This window comes from Theropithecus gelada, chromosome 4 (assembly GCF_003255815.1).
Source record: "Theropithecus gelada isolate Dixy chromosome 4, Tgel_1.0, whole genome shotgun sequence".
In the NCBI taxonomy this organism is placed as follows: Eukaryota; Metazoa; Chordata; class Mammalia; order Primates; family Cercopithecidae; genus Theropithecus; species Theropithecus gelada.
In genome coordinates, this window is record NC_037671.1 from 169,189,671 (window position 1) to 169,211,800 (window position 22,130).

Sequence of the window (22,130 nt, forward strand, 5' to 3'; positions counted from 1 at the left end):
CTCTACTAAAAATACAAAAAATTAGACGGGCGTGGTGGTGGGCGCCTGTAGTCCCAGCTACTAGAGAGGCAGAGGCAGGAGAATGGCCTGAACCCGGGAGGCGGAGCTTGCAGTGGGCGAGATCGCGCTACTGCACTGCAGCTTGGGCAACAGAGAGAGACTCTGTCAAAAAATTAAAAACAAACAAACAAACAAAAAACAAACCCTGGCGTCCCTCTATGTGACCATACTCAGCTAGCACTTGATCTGTTCTTTTCTTATGGCATTTATCTCCCGGATGTTGTATATACTTACTTCTTTACATACCTTATCTCACCTACTACATTCCAAGTTCTTTAAGGGTAAGATCACTATCAGATTTATCTTTGCATTATCCATAGAACCAGCAGACCTGACAGCCATAAACTGATGCTTGTAAAATGAATGAATGAAGTGAATGAGTAAAATCATACCCATTTCAAGTTAATCCTTTGGATTTCATTTGGCTTATACGTAGAAAGTCATCAAAAGGAAGGAAGCTGTCCTAGAAACCTTATAAGGAAGAGTCTCTTTTGGGAATCTCCTACCTGCCCCCTCCCTGGAGCACTTAGGGATGGATGGGGGAAACTTTCACTAAAACAAAAGACGAGTAAACTCTTTCTGAAAATTCCTTTAAGGCCCCTAGTGGTTTAATCTTTACTGCCGTGTAAATTAACTCAAATATTAAGCCAGCAATAAGCCGACGCTCGAGTATCAACCATGTTTTTCTCTGTTAATACGAACTAGGAACTCAGGTTGTTGTTTTCTTTCCCCTCCCACGTGTGCTGATCGTGTAAAACAATCACAGGAACACACGAGCAATGAAATGTGTAAATAAGAAAAATGCACACACATCATGAGCTCATTTCTTCCCAGATAGTTTTTGGTCAATCTCTCAAGCTTCCCCATGTGCGTTTGTGTGTGCATATTGGAAAACAGAAAAATAAGGTCAGCACAAACACTACTTGTAATACAAACTAATGTAAGAGAAAACTTCTTTTTTAATATTAAAAACGACACTAGAGAAATAATGTAAAATAAATGTACGGTTGGAACTAGGGTTAAAAAAATCAGCAACGTCATCAAACTGAGATGGGGTGAGCTGGAAGGCAGACTGGAATTTATCTCTTAAAAAAAAATCGCCCTAACTAGAGACCTGTTTTGCCTAGGGGGACGTGACTCACATTTTCAGATAATCTGAATAAGGGGAATTGTGTCTGCTCGAGGCATCCATTCGGGCTTAGGTCTCCGGACTCCGGCTCCCGGCACGCACGGTTCACACTGGAGAGCGCGCCCCAGGCCAGCCAAGCGCCGAGCCCGGCTGCTGCGGGCTGGGAGGGTGCGCAGGGCCTGCGCTGATTGACGGGGCGCGCGGTCAGGTGACTTGGGGCGCCAAGTTCCCGACACGGTGACCGCGGTCACTGCCGAGGCCCGGCCGACGCTGACCCTGGAGCGTAGTGGGGCTGATCTCCCGGAACAAAGTTGCTGGGCCGGCGGCGGCCGGGCGAGAGAGCCAAAGGGGAGCCGGAGCGCTGCAGAGGCGCGGGTCGGAGGGCTGGCGCTGATCTGCTCCCTTCTCCTGGGGAGAGCGGACCCCCGGCTGCCCGGAGGCGAGCCTGTTCCCGGGGAGTTGGGGCGGCAACGAGCGATCCAGCGGTCCTGCGCCCCACCCTCCCTCCTCCTCCGCCTGCGCTGGGCTCCAACAAAGGGGCAGGCCCGCAGCAGGGAGGAGGAGGAGGAGGAGCCGGAGGAGCTAGGCGCTCTGGCGCACAAAGTTGTGGAGTCGTTTTTCCTCGGAGGAGGGAAGCGGGCAGCAGCAGCCGGCCGCGGGCTTTCTCCCGCCGAGGGGCGAGGAGGAGCCTCTGGCTCCAGAAGCCGATTGGGGGATCACGAGGAGCGGCGCCCCCCTTCTTTTGGGTCATTTCTGCAGACGGAAAACTCTGTGGCGTTTGGCAAACTTGGTGCCTGCGCGCCCATTCCAGGTTTGCGCTTTGACTGTTTTGTTTTTGGCGGAACTACCAGGCAGGAAGATTGCACAAGTAAGGGGCGTTTTCAGTCGGGTGTCAATTTATTTTTCTTTCTTTCTTTCTTTTTTTTTTTTTTTTCTTTAATTTCGGATCTTGTCTGCTTCTCCAAGTTTTATTTTTTAAAAAAATACATCGCACCACTAAACTCACACTCGCACACACCCCCGCGATTACTGCGTCTCAAACTCCTAGAGGAGCCCTTGGCCAGCTCGGGGTGCGGCGGTGGCGGCCGGCAGGCGAGGCGGCCCGCGGGCACCAGGTAAGCCCATGCATTATTGAAGCCTAGGGCTGGTAATGTGACTACAGCCCCCGAGGGAATGGGGCGGGGACCGGGAGGAGGATGGCTTTCTGCGGTTCTTCCGCGTGGGATCGGCGTCCCGAGCTCCTTCCCAAGTCCCAGAGTCGAAGATGGGAGTAACTTTTGCGTGCCCTTTCCTCGGGGCCTCAGTTTAGCTTCCTGCGGTGCGAGAGAGAATGCCGGAGGCGTGGAGAGCTCGGATCCGTACTAGTTGTGAACAATTCAAACTTCTCTGACCGGCTCTGTACTGCCTCCCTGCTCCCCAATCCTCCTCCCCACCGGGGTGACAGGGTTGCCCTCCGTGCATCGCGTGGTGCAGGGCGCTGGGCCAGTGATTTGCAAGAGGGGACGTGGCCTCCTAGGAGAGTCTGTCACAGACACCCGGGCCCGGGGAAGGCGGGGCCCCGGCGGTGTCCACAGGAGAGGGTGGGCAGAGGGTGACTGTGTGGTCGGCGGCCAGCAAAGCGCTTCCCAGCTAGCCGCCCAGCGGGGAGCATGCTTGACCTCTGGGTGGTTGCTGCTCCCAAGGGTGGGACTCCGGAGAGTGTGGCGCGATCGCCAAGCTCCCTGCCAGCGGCCGTGGAGAGGCTGAGGGGACAGGAGGAGGGGGGCGCCCCATTGGTGTGTAGTCCGGCGCAGTCGCGGGCTGTCCTTTTCCGGACTCTGGGGATCTCTTGCTGCAACTGAGAAGGTAATCCATGCCCCTCTTCGGCCCGGGGTCCGAGGCTCTGGTTGCTCAAGGCCACTTAAAAACCAACAAAGCACCAACTGAAGGCTGTGCAACTTTTAGATCGCAGGTTGTTCAAAGGGATTTTTTTCTCCAAGCCTCAGATTACGAAAGGGACTCATTCCGTGCGTTTTTCAAGGAGGAGGGAGAAAACGTTGCCCGACCTCCCAGAGAGCCGTGGGACCAGCACTTTGTTTTACAATGAACTGCAGAGCCCGTGTTCTAACTCCACGACCCCGCTCTCTGAGGTGTCTAGGACAGGGCCTCCTCTTTCCCAGCCTTCAGATCACCTGGATCACCAGGGCCTTGCGGGCCAGTTCCCCATGCCGCGGTTGGGAGGGTCAGTGCAGCGGTCGCGGCTGCCAGAGCGCACTGAGCGCTGGGGAGGCCGGATTCCCTAGGTCTGATCCGGAGCTCCCGGCCTGCCTACCGGGCGGCAGCGACAGCATCCATTCCTTTGTAAATTGCACCGGCCTCAGGAAGTCGATCTGGGTCCTCCCGGTTCGTTGGCTGTGGGCATGGGAGACGCAGCCTGCAGATAGCTCAGGGTCAGGGGAGAGCTGGAGGAATGCAAAGCTTGTAGGTACTTCTGCGGTGACGGCCAGGGTTAACGTGGAATCATTCCCTGCCCCTTTTATCAGCCTTTATGGGACCGATGAGACAACACTTTAACTCTCCTTTGGGTGTTTACCTAAAATTTATTGGCCCTGTAAACAGTATTAATCACAGTAGTATTAACCTTCCCTGGAGCGCCTTTTTTTTTTGTAAATGGTAGTTCTTGGCACTCACAGTTTTCTCTTACTGTGTTTCAAGCAGAGCAGGAAACTCTTGTCCGCTTGGCTTCCTTTTCTACTGTCTTGAGCATTCTTAGGTTTTGGTTCCTAGAGTAAGTTAATGAATAGTGTTTCCATTTACACAGCATTTCCATCATAATGCACACTGTTGGATATATATGTGCTATATGCGTAAAATATAGTACAAAATAAAAATTATATACATATATTCACTGTGTAATTCCTAAATCTTAAAAAATTAAAACATTAGTTTTGTCTTTAAGGCCATCACCTTATGTTTATTTTTTAAACACTTTATGTTTATTTCATACACTCTTGCCTTGTGGTCCATATGACAGCCGGAAGCATTCTGAAGGGAGAGTTAGTGAATATCGATTTGACTGGATCGGTTTCAGTAAGAACATCTGGCTAAACTTTACAGAATATCATTTTGAGGGAAGGGAAATCTAGGGCAGAGGTAACAATAAATTGCATTTATATAGGGCTTAAAGCTTCTAAAGCAACATCTCATTCATTAATTCTCAGTTTCTCACCTAGCCTTCTGTGAAGATGGTGTTCCCTCCGTTTTATAGGTGTGGAAGAGGGAGAGTCACACTGGGATACATTGTTCGTGGTGAAACTTTGATTCTGTCTCCTGAAAACCAAAGATGCTGCATTTGGCAATTAGAAGGAGTCATCGTCTGCCTTAAGTTTACTCAAATTCCTCTGGCCATTAATGGCAACAAGTAACCTCAGTGGCTATCAGTACTTAAATAGCCTTCTGTTATTCTTCTTTCTCCCCATTTTCCCCTGTACTCTGATCACCTTTTCTGCTGTATCTTTGGCAACCTGTAAGGGCTTTTCATTATCAAGAAGAGAAAATTTGAAAAATCACCTTGAGGAGAGTGTCAAGTGAAACATTATAGTGAAGAAATATTACTGATAATGTGCAAATGGAATATAGTAGTGTGTAAACAGTTTACTTTTCTCTTTTATGGGTGAATAAAGGCTTTGGGAAGCATAGAAGTGGAGATCTTGGCTAAGACCAATTGTGAAGAAAAGCATTAGACTTACCACTCCAAAGTGATACACTGTAGATCTTTCCAGGAAAGAGAATTTTTCCTTGGGCAAACTTAATTTTCCATAATAAACTTTTATAGACATTCTTCTGAACAAAGTTTTTGGTTCTTGAATATAATAAAATACACTTAAGAATTTAGCAAATCCTTTATAGTTATGTAGTTGAATGAAAGAATGTAATCACATAATAATCCATAAATTTTTAGCAGTAGTAGAGCTATTAAAAAATGAAAAAAGTTTCTTAGACTGTCATAAAATCTGTCAGATTGATGATCCAATTCTTTATATCCAATTCTCTCTCTCTTTTTTTTTGAGATGAAGTCTTACCCACTCGTTCGTCAAGGCTGGAGTGCAGTGGCAGCGATCTCGACTCACTGCAACCTCCACCTCCTGAATTCAACCTGAATCTCCTGAATTTCCCTGCCTCAGCCTCCTGAGTAGCTGGGATTGCAGATGTTTGCCACCATGCCTGGCTAATTTTTATATTTTTAGTAGAGACAAGGTTTCGCCATGTTAGGCAGACTGGTCTCAAACTCCTGATCTCAAGTGTTAGCCGGGTTGGTCTTGAACTCTGGACCTCAAGTGATCTGCCTGCCTCAGTCTTCCAAAGAGCTGGGATTACAGGCATGAGCCACCATGCTGAGCCCAACATTCTTTTTGTCATCTCTGCTTATATAACTCAGAGGCACCTCAAGCTCTGCGAGTCCAAACCACATTGATGATTCCTTTCTCCCAGCCCACTATCCTCAGTGTTCCCCAGCTCAATGACTCACACTTCACCTAACTGCCGAAGCCAAAACTGGGGAGTCGTTTTGTACATTTTGCACATTGGATATGAATCCCTCATATCCAATCAGTTCCCAAATCCTATTGACTTTCTTTGATATCTAAAAATCCCACATATTCACCCATTTCTTTCCATCTATTCTTGTTTAGACCACAATTGTTTCCTGCCTATAATATTACAATAGAAAGAATAGCACAATAAACACCCAGATGTCCTTTTTATTTTATTCTTTAAAATTTTTATTTACATGGAGTAGAGACAAAGTCTCACCATGTTGCCTAGGCTGGTCTCAAACTTCTGGGCTCAAGTAATCCTCTTGCTTCAGCTTCCCAAATTACTGTGATTACAGGTGTGAGCTACCTCGCCTAGCCCCAGATGCCCTTAAACTAGTTTTCCCACTTACTTTATTTTTTTTTTGAGATGGAATTTCGCTCTTGTCACCCAGGCTGGAGTGTAATAGCGCAATTTTGGCTCACTATAGCCTCCGCCTCCTGGATTCAAGTGATTCTCCTGCCTCAGCCTCCCTAAGTGCTGGGATTAGAGGCACCCGCCACCACACCCAGCTAATTTTTGTATTTTCTTTTAGTGGAGACGGGGTTTCACCATGTTGGCCAGGCTGGTCTCGAACTCCTGAAGTCAGGTGATCCACCTGCCTTGGCCTCCCTAAGTGCTGGGATTAGAGGCGTGAGCCACCGTGCCCGGCCTAGTTTTCCCACTTATTTTACAGTATTTGCTGCATCTTTCTGCCTGTCTGTGTGTATATGCATATATACATCTACATACATATATCAAACTAAATATATATGTATCAATATAGACAGATATATGCTATTCTGTTTGAACTTAAGTTAAAGATGCCATCACACTTCATTGCTAAATATTTCACCATATCTCTTACAAAGACATTCTCCTGCTACAATACCATTAACTAATGTTAAAGAAATTTAACATTGATACAATAATATTGTCTATTACATAGTCCAAATTCAGATTTTTCAAATGATCCTCAAAATGTTTTATTTTAAAATTCTGAATTCAATCAAAGATTACATTTGGTTGTTATGTCTGTTTAGTCTCCTTTAATTCACAAAGTTCCCCCTCTCCCAGGTAATTTTGGTTTTCAAGACACTGACAGTTTTGAAGAGACCAGGTCATTTGTTTTGAAAACTAGCCACAGTCTAGATTTGTCTGCTTATGAGAAGATTCATGTTCAACATCTTGGCAAGGATATTGTGTAGATGATGTGGTAATTTTCCATTGAATTGCATGATGCCCCATGATTGGTTATGTTAATTTTGATCACTTGGTTAAGGTTAGGAATTTTTCCCCAACATATTACTATGAAAACATTCTCAGGCATACAGAAAACTTGCAAGAAATTTTCATTCAACATTCATATACCCATGGCCTAGGTTCCTTAATTAGCATTTTGCTATATTCTGCCATAGTCTTCACTGGTTCCCCACATATTACCATGGTCTGCCTACAAGCCATGATTTTTCTTTTCTTTTCTTTTCTTTTTTTTTTGAGATGGAGTCTCACTCTTGTTGCCCAGGGTGGAGTGCAGTGGCATGACCTCAGCTCACTGCAACTTCCACCTCTCAGGTTCAAGCAGTTCTCCTGCATTAGCCTCCTGAGTAGCTGGGATTACAGGTGCACACCACCATGCCTGGCTAAGTTTTTTTTGGTATTTTTAGTAGAGACGGAGTTTCACCATGCTGGCCAGGCTGGTCTCGAACTCCTGACCTCGTGATCCACCCGCCTCGGTCTCCCAAAGTGCTGGGATTACAAGTGTGAGCCACCGCGCCCGGCCCTTGATGATCTTTTAAAAAGGCCAATTTGACAATGTTGGTTCCCTCTTTCAAACCATCTACTGGCTCCCCATTGCTCTTCAGATAAAGACACAAACCCTTGACCTATTCTCCATGGTCCTGTCCCTGGTCCTGCCCAGCTTCCTCACCTGGTTCAACAGGTACACTTGTCTCTTGGCTGTTTTCCTTCCAGAAATACTGGCTTGTGCTCCACTCTTTGACTGCTCCATGATTCCTTCTGCCACTTTGCATGGGAAGCTCTTACCTTTTCTCTTTGTGTTTCCCTTTTTGGCTAATTAAATTCTTATCATCTTTAAAGTCTTGGCTCAAATGTCTCTTCAAGAAAGCCTTCTCTAATTGCCCAGGACAGGTCAGATTCCTCTGCTGTATGCTCTTAGTACTTAGTAGAATATGCTTCTCCTTTGCTTCTTCTATACTTCTCCTTTGTATGATTTGTAGTCTATCAGTATTGTAATGAAATAATTCATTGTATAATTAATTGCTTAGTGTGTGTAAGCTCTATAATGGCAGAGGTTATGTCTCTTGTTGATAGTCATAACCCCATTCCCTGGCTCAGTGCTTTACACGTGATAGGCACTCAATATTTGGTGAATGAATAGTTACTATGCATAATTGTATATAAAAGATATAAATATGTTTTTTCAAGTCAGTACTTTCCCTTTCCCTTTTAGGTATTGAGTCAAGCTGAACCATCGTAGGAAGTTGAAAGTCTTAGAAAGAGGACTTGGTAAAGTTTTTGGATTATCTTGAAACTCAGGCAAGATGGCCAAGTATGGAGAACATGAAGCCAGTCCTGACAATGGGCAGAACGAATTCAGTGATATCATTAAGTCCAGATCTGGTAGGTAAAGGAAGCTCAAGACAGTTATGGATTTTTATGTATTTAGAAAACCTATATTTCTTATATTGATCTGCATTGTTCTTGCAAGCACTTCTTGGAGGTGAAGTTCTTTCGAGAAACTGAATTCTGACAAATGACTATAATTTTGTAAAAGGTATATGTAAAAGGCATAATATCTCTGAGTGTCCTATCCTTTCTTAACAGAATTTTGTCTCACTGTATGTCGACTGGCATTGCTTAGTGAAACTGCTGCTTATAGCTAAAGGTTGTTCATTTGGAAGACTACTCCATTAAAACAAAATATAACTGAGCATTTTTCTTTCTATTTTTTGGAAAATGAAGGGATTATATGCTTAATGTAGGAAGTGCCACAGTTTCTGGCAGGAAGGATCCTTTCACAGTTTGATTTCATTACCATATATCCTCACCCCCATCCCTGTTGGTAGCCATTGATAGGCCAACAGGTGTCCTACCTTGAAACATCTTATGAACCTTCTCAAGGTAAAATTTTCACCTAGGTAATCTAATAAACCAGACTCAGATTCATGGTTTTCATGTGAACAGTTAAATCGGGGTCCTCAGGATACCACCCCCTCCTCCAATCTTTTTATATAACTGAGTGCTTTTTGACTCTGGCTGTACAGATGAATCAACTGGGGAGTTTTAAAAAACGCAGATGCATTGGCTCCATTCCAGACCCATTGAAGACAAATTTCTGTATTTTTAAAAAGCTTCAAATATGATTCTGAGACAAACTCAAAGGGGAGATATTTTTGAACAGGCAGAACACTTCTCAGCTTTGAAAATTACACAGAACTCCACCCTGAGTGTGAACACTATACTTAAGTAACTTTGAAAAGTTACTTTGAGGTATAAAATTACATCCAGTGTCACTTTAAAGACAAAAAAGGAACCCAAAGCCTGTATTTGCTGTGTGAACCATCTTTATGTTATGTTAGGAGCTTACTTCTTATTATGTGAAACTGTAGAAATACACAGTGAAAAGAAGATCTAAATTAACTATCTTAGAATACACATTTTCCTCCATGATACCTGTGTTGATTGATTGATAAAGATTTTAGTTATTATAGATTTGGCTGTAAATATGTAGCAACTATTGAGTAGCTTGATGGGTCTTTTGAAGGTATAGCTTAGTATCTTGTTTTAAAATATGCTTTGAGGATGTTCTCTTCCTGTAAAGTTCTTTTTGTTTTAAATGTTTTAGTGGTATAAAAATGTAAGGGATTATTAATATCTTCTTAGGAGTATGGAATACATATTCAGACATATGTAAATATAACAGAGGAAAATGGAAGAGAGACGATTTAATGTCTCCATACTTGCCATTTTCCTTAATTTGTGAGGAAGTATATTCCTAAATAGTTTTCTGAGTCAACCTTCATTCTAGTAAGACCTTTGATATTTATAACTTGTACTTTAACCATGTCCATAAAAGAGTAATTATCTAATTTCAGAATTACTGTGTATATATATTGGACATATAAACTCCCAAACTATTTAAATTTAAAATTATCTTTTAAAAAGGCTGACAAACCTCAAATATTGCTGGAGAACAGTTTGGCAAAAATGATAACATATTTTTAACACATGCATACCAATTAACTGAGTAATTCTATTTCTAGAGTTTTTCCCTAGGCAATACATAAAAAGGTATACTTAAGAAATTGATCACAGTATCATTTATAATAGAAAACATTGTAAACACCATGAAAATCTAATATTAGGAATTGGTTAGATCGTTATTTCCCAAAGTATTTTGAAAAGATCAAAAGTTCTAGGATTGTAAATGTGTAATTCACAAAAGGATGTTATAGTCAAATAGCTTTGGGAAATAGTTGTTTAAACCTATTCTGTTTCTTTACTCTAGCACATCTGAACAGATCATACATGATTCCAGTAGAGCTCACTAAATTAGGTTATATCCATAAAGTGGAAGATTAAGCATTCATAAAAAGTGATACAGTTGTGTGTGTGTGTTTGTGCGTGTGTGTGTGTGTAGGAACATAGAAATGTGTTCTTGATATAGTAAGTAAACAAGTATGTATTATATGAAGTCGTTTTTGTGAAAAATATTTTTTAAAAAATTAGTGAAGTATACAATAAATGTTAATAGTGGTCATCTTGGTGTTTGAGATTATTACTATTTTTTTTGATGATTTATATTTTCTAAAGTTCTTCAATGAATCCACATTACTAAGTTCTTATATTTTTAAAGATTATCAAATTGCTTAGGATGTTTAGATGCCAAGGTTATGACTATTACTTTTTTTTGTGGTGGCGTCTACTTCAAAACACATTGAAAATGTGTTGTTACATAGCTCAGATATGAATCACATTCTTTTGGCTGAATTATGTTGCAAAAGCCAGTAGATAAATTTGGATTTGAATGAGCCCATTAGCCCCAATCTGGCTTCCTCTCAGGGACTTTTTTTGATTCTTTTAATGCAGATGCTTAGTATACAGAGGTAGTATTTCATGGGACTCCAAAATTTACATATTTTAAGGGATTTTTAGTTTAGATTAAGTCATAGGAATTGTCTACATATAATATATGTATTTTAAAGATCCTCTGTCTACATACTCTATGCCAAATTTGTTGTTTTTCCATTTTTTAAAAGGGAACACTTTCCTATAAGAAAATTTTGATCCTCATCTGCTCTTCCAGGTTTCTTTTTTTGGGGGGAAAGTAGATGAGAGTGGGGAGATGGAGAGTGTGATTTCCGCTGTCCAGATCCTTGAGTTTGGACAATCCAAAAGCCTGGCATAATAAAATTGCCATAATAAAAATATATATGCATTTTATGTTAAATTATTGTGATTTTTTTTATTGCCCTCACTTAGTATTACTTTGTTTCATGCCATTTGTGAATATTATAATTTTTTAAATTTTATAATTTTAAAGCCATTCCCACCATCTAAACAAATAGGAAGTTATCAAGGGTAGGTAATGAAGTAGTTTGAAAATACAAAGCCATGTATTTATTTATGGTTGTAGTATACTTGCCTTGGGTTTGGGTGAGTTTTAGAAAGGAACTGGAAAGAATTTGATCTATAATGATCAAGGATTTGGTGTTGGGTAAAAGTAGACTTGCCTTTCTCTAACTTAAAGGCCCATATGCCAAGTTCATCATCAAGGACTGTATTATTAACAGCCTTAATTAGTAGGCTTCAGAAAGCTCAACAAGTTAGTAAATATTTTGAAACAATAGGCCAAGGGTAAGAATTTTTAAAAAGTGAAATTTATTACCTGTAGAGTATGTGATGCAGAAAGTTCTGCTTGGAACATATTAAACATGAAATAATAAAATGGTTTGGGATACATATGCAATCGAAGAATATCCTCACTGCTGTTTCATTCAATAATTAGCATACATTAAACCTAGTAACATAGAATAAGTCATCCTTTTCTGTTGCTGTCAGTGTTGTTGTGGTTTTAGTCCAGAGCACCATAGAAAGAGTAGACCTCAGGGCTAAGGACAGTGTGTCAGCTGGCTCCATGTGGAGTTCTTGACAGTTTGGGATTATAGACCCTCAGTTGGGAAAGAACTATTTGATGAATGAAATAGTTGGGCAAGCTTCACATTTTTGGATAATTCAATGTGTTCTTTAAGAGACCTTGGGCTGGAAACCTGCGTGTAATAATTTTATCATTTCTTCCTTTGCATTTTCTCTTCTTATCTAATCCTAGGGTCTAATTGTTGAGGGAACCTTAGAGGCCCTATAACCCAGCCATGCCTGTGATGTGCTCACCCAGTCTCTGTTTGCACACCTCCAATGATGGCGTCTCACTGGTGATGATGATGATGACGATTCTAGCAACTTATACTTATTGAACACATTCTGTGTGCAGATGTGGTGCTAACAGTTTCATCTTCACAACCACCATTTTGCAGTTGATAAAAGTGAGCCATACTGAAGTGATTTGTGGCACTGGCCTTCTTTCCATTTCTCCAAAGGCCCAGTGTGTCTGCCTCAGGGCCTTCGCACATCTCTCTTCTTCCATCTTTGCCTGGCTGGTTCCTTCTTGTCATTTAGATGTAGGCCTAATGTCACCTCTTCTGAGATCTTCCTTGCTGACTTTAGAAAGTAGCTCTCACAGTCACTCTTGACTGCATCACTGTATTTACGTTCCCTGTGTTGTTCTTACCACTCTCTGGCACCTTTTCTTGTACTGTGTGTTCTTTAATAGACTTCCCACTAGAACAGGGGTCCCCAACCCCCAGGGCCTGGACTGGTACCAGTCCGTTGCCTGTTAGGAACCAGGTGGCACAGCAGGAGGTGAGTGGTGGCTGAGCAAGCACTACCACCTGAGCTCTGCCTCCTATCAGGTCAGCGGCAGCATTAGATTCTCATAAGAGCGAGACCCTGTGGTGAACTGCACATGGGATCTAGGTTGCACACTCCTTATGAGAATCTAATGCCTGATGATCTGAGGTGGAATAGTTTCATCCCAAAACCATTCCCCTCATCCCTTGGAAAAATTGTCTTCCATGAAACTGGTTCCTGGTGCCAAAAAGGTTGGGGACTGCTGCACTATAATTAACTCCCCGAGAGCAGGGACCAATACTTCCCTGGTACTGAGCCGAATGCCTGGCTCATAATAGGTGAGCAATAAATGTTTCTTCAATGATAAAGGCTATGGAGTCTGGAAGTGCCAGAGCTGGCATTTGAACTCAGATGATCTGACTCTAGAAACCCTGCATTTGACCTCTATGGAGTGCCCAATCTCCTAATTAACAAGGCATTTTATTCCATTGCTGCTGGGTGATTCTTTTTCATTTTGTGCCTAATTCTGTCCCTTACACATTTTGCACTGTATTAATTGTATTCATACAGCTCTTCTATCTCTTGTTTTGTAGTTTTCAGGGATGGGACCCTGGGCTGTGAGGTAGAGCTCCTCTGGACCCCAGGTTAGCATCTCAGAGCCCTGTCAAGGGAAGGCTAATTGTAAGAGACACAGCCTACTGCTTCTGGCCAGTCACAGCCTTTCTTGATTTTTGGCTCTAGTCTCTGTCATTCTCTGTGGAGTTAGCAAAGGGGAAAATACCAGAGGACAAATAGTCCTTTGGGTGGAAGATAGAGAAATGGATAATGTGTTTCTGACGTGAATTCCTTTTTCTCTTTTCTTCTGACTACTGCTCAAGGCTTTTAACTGGCTGAAGTTAAAAAAAAAAAAAAGGTAGTGAATTTCAGAAGGACTGACATTTGGCACAGTGGAGGTCTTGGTCCGATGCCCAGATAGGTATCTGTGGTAATGAAAGGGTTGATTGAGGAGTGTGGGGGAAGGAAGCAAAGACACACCAGTGAAATAAAAATGAAACCAATTATTAAATATGAAATATTATACCTGGTTACATTTATAGCAAGCCTCCTGAAAATCTGCTATGTTTGGAAAGTAAAATTGATAACAAGATTCAGTTTTATGAAAATTCTGAGGAGGATTACCTTATTTGTTTATCTTTCTGAGACCTTTCTTGAGGAAAGACAGTGGTTAAGTTGTATTTAGGCAGTCATCCGTCTATTTCTTTCTTTTACATTTAAAGCAGTATCTGTGAGGGGATTTTTCTAAGCAGCTCAAGGGACTATGAAAAAATAGTTCATTTTTTGTTTCTCCTGAAGCTTTCCTTGGCTGGAATACCTGTGCTTTGAAGGGAGGTCTTTGAGCAGGTTTGTTTTTTTCCGTGAGCCCTGGGGATTTGTGGTGATAGACAGTAACCCTGATGGAAATTCAACTCTGGCAGAGGAGGGCAGCTATTCTTGTCCTGCTTGTAAAAATATTCTCCATGTTGTTACCTCATTATGCTGAAGTAGTGCAATCATGAGAAAGTTTTTTGTATTAATGTGATTCTCATGACCTGTTACTATGGTTGTGAAACTTTTAGAAGAGATCCATTCACGACTGGAAAATGTGAATTGCTGAGGATGATTCTAAGCAAAGGAAGTACATTAATTGTATAGACAGAACAGAGAACTCAATTTTATTGAACCTTATTTGAACCCAGAAGTTTGAACTAGATGCTGATATGATGATTTTATGGGAACAAGTCAACATGCAAGACCATTTGAGCAGTTGTAAATATTAGTTAAAATTTAATCTAAAGCAATGGAGAAAGGCTACTCTGCTCAAGTGGTTTCAGATGCATTGGCTAGATTTTTTTTCTCCCCTTAAATTGTGTGGAGGCATAGACATTTACTATGTTATATTTTTATCTTTTTATATGCCTTAACTGTTTAATAAGAAATAAACTTAATTCAATATTTGAAATATGAGGCAGTATGAGTTCTTAATATATATTTACTCTCGAGATGATGGCTTGTGGACTGAGAAATTGAAACCAGGTCCCAGTCCTTTCACTTTTACTTCCTGTGACACTGACTGGATTTGCACATGTCAATTCCAGGAAGCAGGTGAAGTTTCCAGTATCCATGTGGTTCTCCAATCTTTGCGTTTGTGCCTTTAAACAACCAAATACCTGAGGTTTATTTATATCCCGTGGGACTCTTCTATCAGAAGCACATTCTCTTGGCCTGGCTAATCAGGGAAATGTCTGTGTATGCACATCTGGCAGCTAAGATTAAGGTTTATGGTGGTATAACCTCACCGTCACTTTTAAGAAATTAAGTGTAAAAAAAAATGCAGATCTGTCTTTCATAGCAGTGGAATTCAACAACACATAGAGTATGAGAGTCACATTTTTTGTGTGAACATTTTCACAAGAGCCTTTTTTGGTAGGTGGATGGGTGGCTACTTACATTCAGTTCAATCCTTTTAACATTTAATTGTGGAACAAAATCTTTTTTCAAAGTGTAGAAAAAAGCATATAAGGGCATTTCTGATGTAGCAGAGGAATCCAATAAAAAATATGACTTTGTGTCTCTGAAGTGATACTGCTTTGAAATTAACACATCTGTATAATTTCAAAAGTATGATCTCTTTAGATCTTTTTCTTTAATTTCATAGTCTTGATATTTGCAAATTTCTTCAACTCCATTCTCTAATTAAGATTTTGGTATACAACATTTATATTCAAAAGACTTTCGGTGCAGGAAATAGCATTTTTGATGTTGATACTAATTGATTTGTTCACTTGCCCCTCAAAGGCTATGTGTGAGTCATGTTATTTAACATTGATCCAGTCAATATGTAGATTTATGCACATGCTTTTATTTTGAAAACTAGGTTTTGAGCTTCTCACATATGGTGTTCCTAATTCAAGCTTTATGTCAGAACCACCCTTCTGGATCCAGACTCAGTTATATGGGGTGGAGTCCCAGCATCTGGAGTTTTAACAAGTTCTGTGGGCTATTCTCTTTAGTGCTCTTAATTTATAAACAAGGAAGGCAGGTTTACAAGTCATAGAACCAAAGTGAAAGTGATCTGCATTTTAGAGGAGCAAGGAAAGCTACAATGTTTATTATTTCTACTTATAAACACTTTCCTTTAAATAATTTGAAAAGATAATAGATTTCATGATGTTGGGCATTTTTTCTTTTACACTATATTTTGAAGAGTTTGGGTTGTGTTGGGTGAAGTTAAAACTGAGGAAAGTGGGTCAGGAGAGTGATGAAACCTGGTGTGTTTCTTATTTTGCCCCAGAAGATGATACCAATATATCTAGTGCCGACATATTTCTCCACTGAGCTCCTTAGTCATTGCTGCAATGTGTATTTAAGATCTTCTTGCTGTGAGCCTAACATCACATCTTAAACTCTTTTCCTGGGTAATGCATCACCTTCAAGTCTGCTGATGCATTCACTATAAAAATGTATTGTGTATATTTTCTAATACATTATTTCAAAGATAGATGTGTTTTTGAGTCATGGTGGGAAAAAATATCCTCACATTCATCCTCTATGCTAGTTTTCTTATCTTCTTTAGGATTAGAGAAATGTATTACATATGTATTAATATTTGTCTCCCTGTTTTTTAATTCTAAATCGGTGACATAGTTAATATAACTATGCTTGCTTTTGAAATAATTTGCCTACCATTCTTTAAAATGAGTGAATTTTAAAAGATGAATAGTGATTTTTATGTGAAGATGAATTAAAGAGTTAAGTGACTTATAGACCACCATAGCATTTTCCCTATGGATTTGTAAAAACAGCCCAAAAGTCTTGTGATTTTTTTTTTTTTTTTTTTTTTTTTTGAGCCGTAATCTTCCTCTTGCTCTGTTGCCCAGGCTGGAGTGCGGTGGCGCCATCTCAGCTCACTGCAACCTCTGCCTCCTAGGATCAAGTGAGTCTCCCACCTCAGTCTCACGAGTAGCTGGGACTACAGGCATTTTTGTTTTTTTAGTAGAGATGGGGTTTCACCATGTTGGCTTGGCCAGGCGGGTCTCGAACTTCTGACCTCAAGTGATCCACTCACCTCAACCTCTCAAAGTGTTGAATTACAGGCATGAACCATGGTTCCTGGCCTCTTGAGATATCCTTATATTCAGTTAACCAAACCAAATCAAGCCAAATAACAAACCCCACCCCTTTCATAGACCTTGGGTTATTTGTAGATCTTTGGGGTTATTTACCTGTCTTTTGAGCTTTAATTTTTTACCTCTTTGAAGATACACGAAGGGATCTTTATTTCTTCATTGATAAAATAACCTTCAGAGTGACTTGAGATACATAATTGCTTCTTCATATATCATTGTGTGGTATTTGAGATCACGTCTCAAAATTCAATGAGACCTGCTCCTCAGGCAGTTTTAAGATTAAGGAAAAAAAAGGGAGCCACTGGAAAGGTGTGAATGGGCTGGTAATCTGTATTAGAACAGAGACTTTGGTGCAGAGGTTGGCCATGTTCAAGTGTGGAGTAGGTTTTCATGAAACAGGAGGAAGCCTTTTCAGATTTATTTGAAACTAAGAAACTGCAAAATAAAAGTAATAAAATCTACCCCCAAGCAAATAGACTGTAAAACAACATTTGGTCCTAAGTTGTATATGACTAGTTTCTTAAAGTGATGGTTATATTGCCAGTTTTGAAATTGTATTATCTTTTAAAATTTAAAATGTAAATATTATCTCAGAGGTGGGAGGATGAATCTCCATCTTATTTAGCGTTAAAGACTCCTGGCCTTACCCCAAAGCCCAGCTTTTGCGGGGGTTCATAAATAAAACTGTGTGTGCTCTAGTTTACTCTGTTACCTCATCTAGTTCCTTTAGGTGATTAGAAAATGACATACTACTGCATATAAAAAATGTTTATTTTTGTGTTTTTACATGTGATATCAATGGCCAGTTCTATAATGTTAACATATCAGACCCTTAATTATATATTAACTCCCATTTTGATAGTTTGTATAGAAAAATCAGAGTTGACTTGAATTATTTCAACTTGCATGTGCTTTTTCAAGATATGTAAGCTGTTGTAAATTAGAAGAGTGTTGGTGTTTTCGAAACACACACATAGGCTTGCTGTCTCAGGGCAGCCTTGTTGGGCATTTGGTGTCAGACATATCTTATTGTGAGGGCCTTGGCATCATGGCAGATTGCTCAGAGAGGGGGACTCTCTGCATATATGTCTAAGGGAGACATTTAGGGAACTCTAATGCTATCCTATCTTTCTTTCTTCATTTTTTTTTTTTTTTTTGAGACAGGGTCTTGCTCCATTGCCCAGGCTAGAGTGCAGTGGCTCAATTTCAGCCCACTGCGGCCTCCGCCTCTCGGGTTCAAATGATTCTCCTGCCTCAGCCTCCCAAGTAGCTGGAATTACAGGTGCCTGCCACCACGCCTGGCTACTTTTTGTATTTTTAGTAGAAACGGGATTTCACCATGTTGCTGAGGCTGGTCCTGAGATCCTAACCTCAAGTGATCTGCCTGCCTCGGCCTTCCAAAATGTTGGATTACAGTCATGAGCCACTGCTCGCAGCTGCCATCCAACTTTCTAACAGCACTGCCCTCCCCTCCCCCTCGCCCCTAAAACCACCATGAAGGAGGCAGAGGGCACCAGGTGAAGACTGCCCATGGTCCTTTTCTTACCTCTGTGACTTTGCTTGTTTTGTGTTCTGGGCTTGATTGTTCTCCTTCTCCCTGCGCCCCTAGTTTTTCAACCTCCATCTTTAAAACATCAGCATCAGTGCCACCAAGTGTTCTACTCTCTCTGCTCTCTCCATGCCAGAATCAATCTTTCCCACACGTTCACTCTTCATTTCTGTTTGTGGCCCTACTGGCTTGTGCATGTCTATATGTCTTTTTTCATCTGACTTTCTGATGCTAGCCTTTAGCTTAGTCCCCACACACACAGTAAGTGCTTAATAAAGACTTGTGGCCACGTGCAGTGGCTCACGCCTGTAATCCCAGCACTTTGGGAGGCCAAAGTGGACGGATCATCTGAGGTCAGGAGTTCGAGACCAGCCTGGCCAACATGCTGAAACCTCGTCTCTACTAAAAATACAAAAATTAGCCAGGCGTGGTGGCACTCGCCTGTAATCCCAGCTACTTGGGAGGCTGAGGCAGGAGAATCGCTTGAACCGGGAGGCGGAGGTTGCAGTGAGACAAGATTGTGCCACTACACTCCAGCCTGGGCAACAGAGTGAGACTCTGTCAAAAAAAAAAAAAAAAAAAAAAAAAAAAGACTTCTATACCTTTTAATGGTTTTCAAAAAAGTACACTTGCTTACATACATACTTCATTCATTCAGCAAATGGTTATTTGTTATTCATTGTTAGATGCTGAGCTCAGAGATAAACAAAACTCACCTCTGTTCTTAAGATGCTCTCAGGCTAGCTGGGAAGAAAGACATTAATAAACATCCCCACACAAACCAGGGAAACACGGAGGGAGGAAGGATAGGTTCTTGCTTTGGTTGGAATGAGGGTAGGTTTGAGTAAGAGAGCGTGAAAGAGGCAAGGAATTTGAGGTGTGTCTTGAAGGATGTGTAAGAGGCAGCCCTGTGGACAATGTGGGAAGAACAGTGCAGATTGATGGGAAAAGAGCAAGGCGTTTGAAGTCTGTCCCTGGTAACTGAGTGTAGCTGGGGTAATGGGGATGATGGGAGAAGCTGGGGTGAGATTTCAAAAGCCCTTTTGAAGCAGGGTTTATTTGATCTTTCCCTGTAAGAAGCCACTGCAGGATTTTAGGTGAGTTAATGAATGGCTCAGAACTGTTTTTCAGAAAGATAATTTGGCTGGCAGTAGGAAAGATAAATTTGGAAGGTAGCAGAGTTAGGGGAAGGCAGGGAATAGGTAAGAGTTGTGAAAAAAATTGAGGTTAAGGAGTATAAGGACTTGGACACGGAGTAGGGGAAAGGATGTGAAAAGTGGTTAGCAGTTAGTAACAGTGTGTGCAAAGCCTCAATGTAAACTTCGCCTTTGTGGGATCTGTTAGTTAGTAACAGTATGTATAAGGCCTGTAGGTACATTTCACCTTTGTGGGACTTGTTAGTAGCAGTATCTGTAAAGCCTCAATGTAAACTTCACCTTGGTGGGATTTGCTTTATGTTTTCAATCAGGTACATAGTTTTTCCAATCCTACTGTAATTCAAATTTTCAACACTTTCAGTTATTAGCTTTTCCTTTAGAATTACTTTTCTTAACTTGATCAATTTCTTAACCATTTACAGTTACTTCTACTTCTTACTGAAGTTGACTACTGCTGTTTTTCTCATAGTACCTCTTGGTCAGTTTATATAGGGAACTTCAAATTCAGTTCAGTTGCAGTAGGATCTGTATTTTTGTTCTATATCTATTCTGAAAGAAGGGTCACGCTTTAGGAAAAAGTTGATGAAAGGGAGAAAAGAGATGGTTTATTCATGTCTATGCAGTATACTATAATAGTTCTTTGAAAAAGTAGCAAAGAAATATAACATTAATCTCATCTTAAAGTGAAGGTAAAACTCTTACACAGCTAAGAGAAATCTGTATACTAAAAGAGTTTGGAAAACTACTTCAGAGGAACTTTAACTGAAGGGTAGTCTAATGTGATGCTGTGAAGATAATGTCATCCTCTATTACTAATTTCAGCTTCAACAAATAGGATAGAATAAATGCAAATTAAAAATAAATTAGGAGCAGATGTTGAGAAATGTCTTACATTTAGGGAATAATTAAGTGGTAGAAAGGTCCTGGAGTTCAGTTAATAAAGCTGGGATGCTCAGAAATTATAATAATTCAGGTAACAGGTGCTTTTCTTAATGTGATGCTCTGCTGTGGAGGTTTTGGGAATAGAAGAAAGAAGAGGCTGTTATTGTCATATTGTTTGTAAGTTCATCTTTCTTTATAGTCAGTGGATAACTAAAATCTTGTATATGTGCTGGTATTTCAGAAATGGTGGTTCCTTTAACCCTCAAGAAAAAGCAAAAGTTCTCATTTGTGAACTCTTGCAAACATTCTTGGGTTGTCTCTTGGTGATACCCAAGTTTTTGCTTTGGCCAGTAAGAGACTTTTGCATAGTACTTTGTTGCCTTGCCTCTACAACGTGTTAGGCTTGTGGATTGGCACATGGTGACTAAGACACAGTTCCAGTTGTCAAGTGTCTGTCACCTAGAGAGGGCAGGTACACAGGAATTTAAGAAAACAGATTAAACAGGCAGTTACACAGTTGTAAAAGTAAAAACAGCACAGATTGCTGTGTGAGCTCTCAGGAGGGGTACCTGACATCCCAGGGCTTCAGGGAGGGCATTTTGGAAGAGTGAATATCTAAGCTGAGATCTGAAAGAATGAGTGGGGATGTGGGGAGGCTGTTAAGGCAGAGAGAGTTGATGGCAAGAGGTTTGGAGGTGAGACTTGCGAGTTTTTCAATATGGCTAAAGCAGGATGCTGGGGAATGAAACTGAGACCAGTTAATGAAGAGTGTTATAAACCATCTTTAGGAGTTTGGCTTGTATCCTAAGCATAATGATGAATCTTTGAAAGGGCTTTAAAATGTAAAAAAAAATTATTTATATATTTATCATTTTTAAAATCCTGAAGTATTCAATCTAAAAAAATGTACAAGAAATGATATATCAGATATGCTGGTGCCCTCATTTGAAATTTGTCAGCTGTTAATATTTTGACTTTTTTTTTTTTTTGAACAGAGTTTTGCTCTTGTTGCCCAGGCTGGAGTGCAATGGCACGATCTCAGCTCACTACAACCTCTACCTTCTGGGTTCAAACAATTCTCGTGCCTTAGCCACCCGAGTAGCTGGGATTACAGGCATATACCATCATGCCCAGCTAATTTTTTTGTGTTTTTATAGAGATATGGTTTCACCATGTTGGTCAGGCTGGTAATATTTTTACATACTTGATTTAGGTTGTATTTTAAAGAGCTAATTATGTCAGCATAGATAAATCTTAAAAACAATTTGACTACAAACGAAAATCAGACTGCACAAAGTATTGAATGGTACTGTATATAAAGCTCATATACCTGTGGAAATTATTCTGCAGTGTTTATGTGTTCATATTATAAATATATAGCAAAATATAAAAATTTTTATGGAAATTATAAACACTAGATTTCTTTAGAGATAGTGAGAGAGGAGGTTCTTCAGTTTTATCTATAATATTTAATTCCTCAATGAAAATAGAAATAGAATCTTAAACTAATATGAAATAATGCTGACTTGTGAACTAGGTGATGATTGTCTTAAGCCCAGTTCCTTGGAAGTAGAATTTGAGACAGAGATTTGTGCACACTTGAGAACAATTCCTGTTAATGAAAGAAATGAGGGAAGAAGGATTGGGCCAGGGAAGGGAAGAAGGATGGCCCTTCAGAGATTTCCCAACTTGAGGCAATGTCGTTG

At 40.7% G+C, this 22,130-nt stretch overlaps 1 protein-coding gene across 2 annotated transcripts in view; it reads left to right on the forward strand.

Moving 5' to 3' along the window:
- Positions 1 to 2,239: 2,239 nt before the first annotated feature.
- UTRN (utrophin) overlaps positions 2,240 to 22,130 on the forward strand; it is a 581,550-nt gene continuing 561,659 nt past the window's right edge. Inside the window, exons 1-2 of one of the 2 annotated variants that reach the window (XM_025381643.1) lie at positions 2,240 to 2,304; positions 8,214 to 8,383. In XM_025381643.1, the coding sequence (XP_025237428.1) occupies positions 8,305 to 8,383 (79 nt within the window). In that variant the 5' untranslated portion in view covers positions 2,240 to 2,304; positions 8,214 to 8,304. Of the gene's footprint in view, positions 2,305 to 2,816; positions 3,035 to 8,213; positions 8,384 to 22,130 lie in introns of those variants that run through there. The other variant, XM_025381644.1, reaches the window with a different exon arrangement.